Source organism: Sinocyclocheilus grahami, unplaced genomic scaffold (assembly GCF_001515645.1).
Source record: "Sinocyclocheilus grahami isolate Dianchi unplaced genomic scaffold, SAMN03320097.WGS_v1.1 scaffold807.1, whole genome shotgun sequence".
Lineage (NCBI taxonomy): Eukaryota > Metazoa > Chordata > Actinopteri > Cypriniformes > Cyprinidae > Sinocyclocheilus > Sinocyclocheilus grahami.
In genome coordinates, this window is record NW_015505986.1 from 376,727 (window position 1) to 378,148 (window position 1,422).

The window sequence follows — 1,422 nt, forward strand, 5'->3', positions numbered from 1 at the left end:
CGGCGATCCACAGCGCGAAGTTGATGTATTTCCTCGGCGACCAGCACGGATCAGCTCTAGGCATGACGAAGCGGATATCGTCCTCTTTTGGAAGGCCAAAAAAAAGTAGTTTCGCTTTCACAACGAAACGCACAGCGTTCCTTCACGGCATGGCGGCGGCGGCAACAATACTACAGCGAGAATAAAAGTTACTCCTCCTTTCTTTGCGTTAACATTTGGGCGGCGTTATTCAAATCTTCCCACATAGTGACGTAGACATGTGAGGGCCTGTTAGAACGAGCCGTTTTAGGTAGGCGTGGTTGACTTAACTTTTATAAAGAATATCTCTTTGGATTTGAGACTTTAATCTTTGCAACTTTACAGATCTTCTTTATGCACGAACAGCTTGTAACACTCCAAAGAGAAAGGAAAAATTGAAATCGCATCATATGAACCATATGACTGACCTTTAAAGCAGCTAAATGCTTACAGAAATTCAGGGGTATAACTGTTTAAAGGTTTCAGGGTTGACTGCTTGTGTTCTAAACCGTTTCATTTGCAGATTATATTTCTTTTGCTTGTTTCCTTTTAAATTGCCTCTTTCATTTAAAGGAGAAACTCGTGTTATGTGAAGAATGTAAATAGCTCCCTCATTCCTTCTGAATTTAGTGCTTTGTATTACTATTTGTGTTTCTCTCCTTTATAATTGAAATGAAAATGTGGCCTTTCATTCACAGATTTCCAAGTGTATCTGACCCTGGACCGTCTCAAACACAAGGGAGCCATCAAACGGGTGCTGTTCCTCCATAACAAGATGTCTCATTATTCAAAGAACATGACTGTCTCCAACAGCCAGGGACCGGCCTGCGAGGAGCTTCAGGCTTATTTAATAGTGAGCAAATCCATTCACATTTATTTATTTGACAGATGTTTTTATCTAAAGCATTTTGCAGTGCTTGCAAGGTATATATTTTATAGGAAATCAAACCTGTGACCTAGGTGTTCCTGATGTAATGCTCTATCAGTTGAGATACAGGAACACACAGAATCCCTATGTGACTCATTCACTTCTGCTGAGCATGCCAGTACTGGGCTGTGAAAAGTTTAGTGTAGTTTTGTTTTACTTGGCCAACTGAAGAAGTGCTCATGCCTTTATGTCATCAAATAAGTGTTTGCTCTGTGCTTAAAGGTGTAGTGGCAGATAGCCCAGATGTTTGGCACGGGAATATGTCGTTATTTTGTTTTCGAAAAGGAACAATGCGTTACAGAGCTAAAGAAGGATTTGACCTGGAAAGCCAAAGCTCTTTCCTGGACATAAAAGAGCATGTTGTAGAGCTTATAAGCTGGACTGAAATTCCCCAGCCTTGAGCTCATTGAACTAGAGGCCCCATTTCTCTCTCCATCCACTTTTGGCTCTCTACCTCTCTCTCTCTCTCTCTCTCT

At 41.4% G+C, this 1,422-nt stretch overlaps 1 protein-coding gene across 1 annotated transcript in view; it reads left to right on the top strand.

Moving 5' to 3' along the window:
• LOC107562103 (integrin alpha-V-like) overlaps nucleotides 1-1,422 on the top strand; it is a 26,151-nt gene that overhangs the window by 15,929 nt on the left and 8,800 nt on the right. Inside the window, exon 12 of the mRNA XM_016246667.1 lies at nucleotides 717-871. Within this exon, the coding sequence (XP_016102153.1) occupies nucleotides 717-871 (155 nt within the window). The remainder of the gene's footprint in view (nucleotides 1-716; nucleotides 872-1,422) is intronic.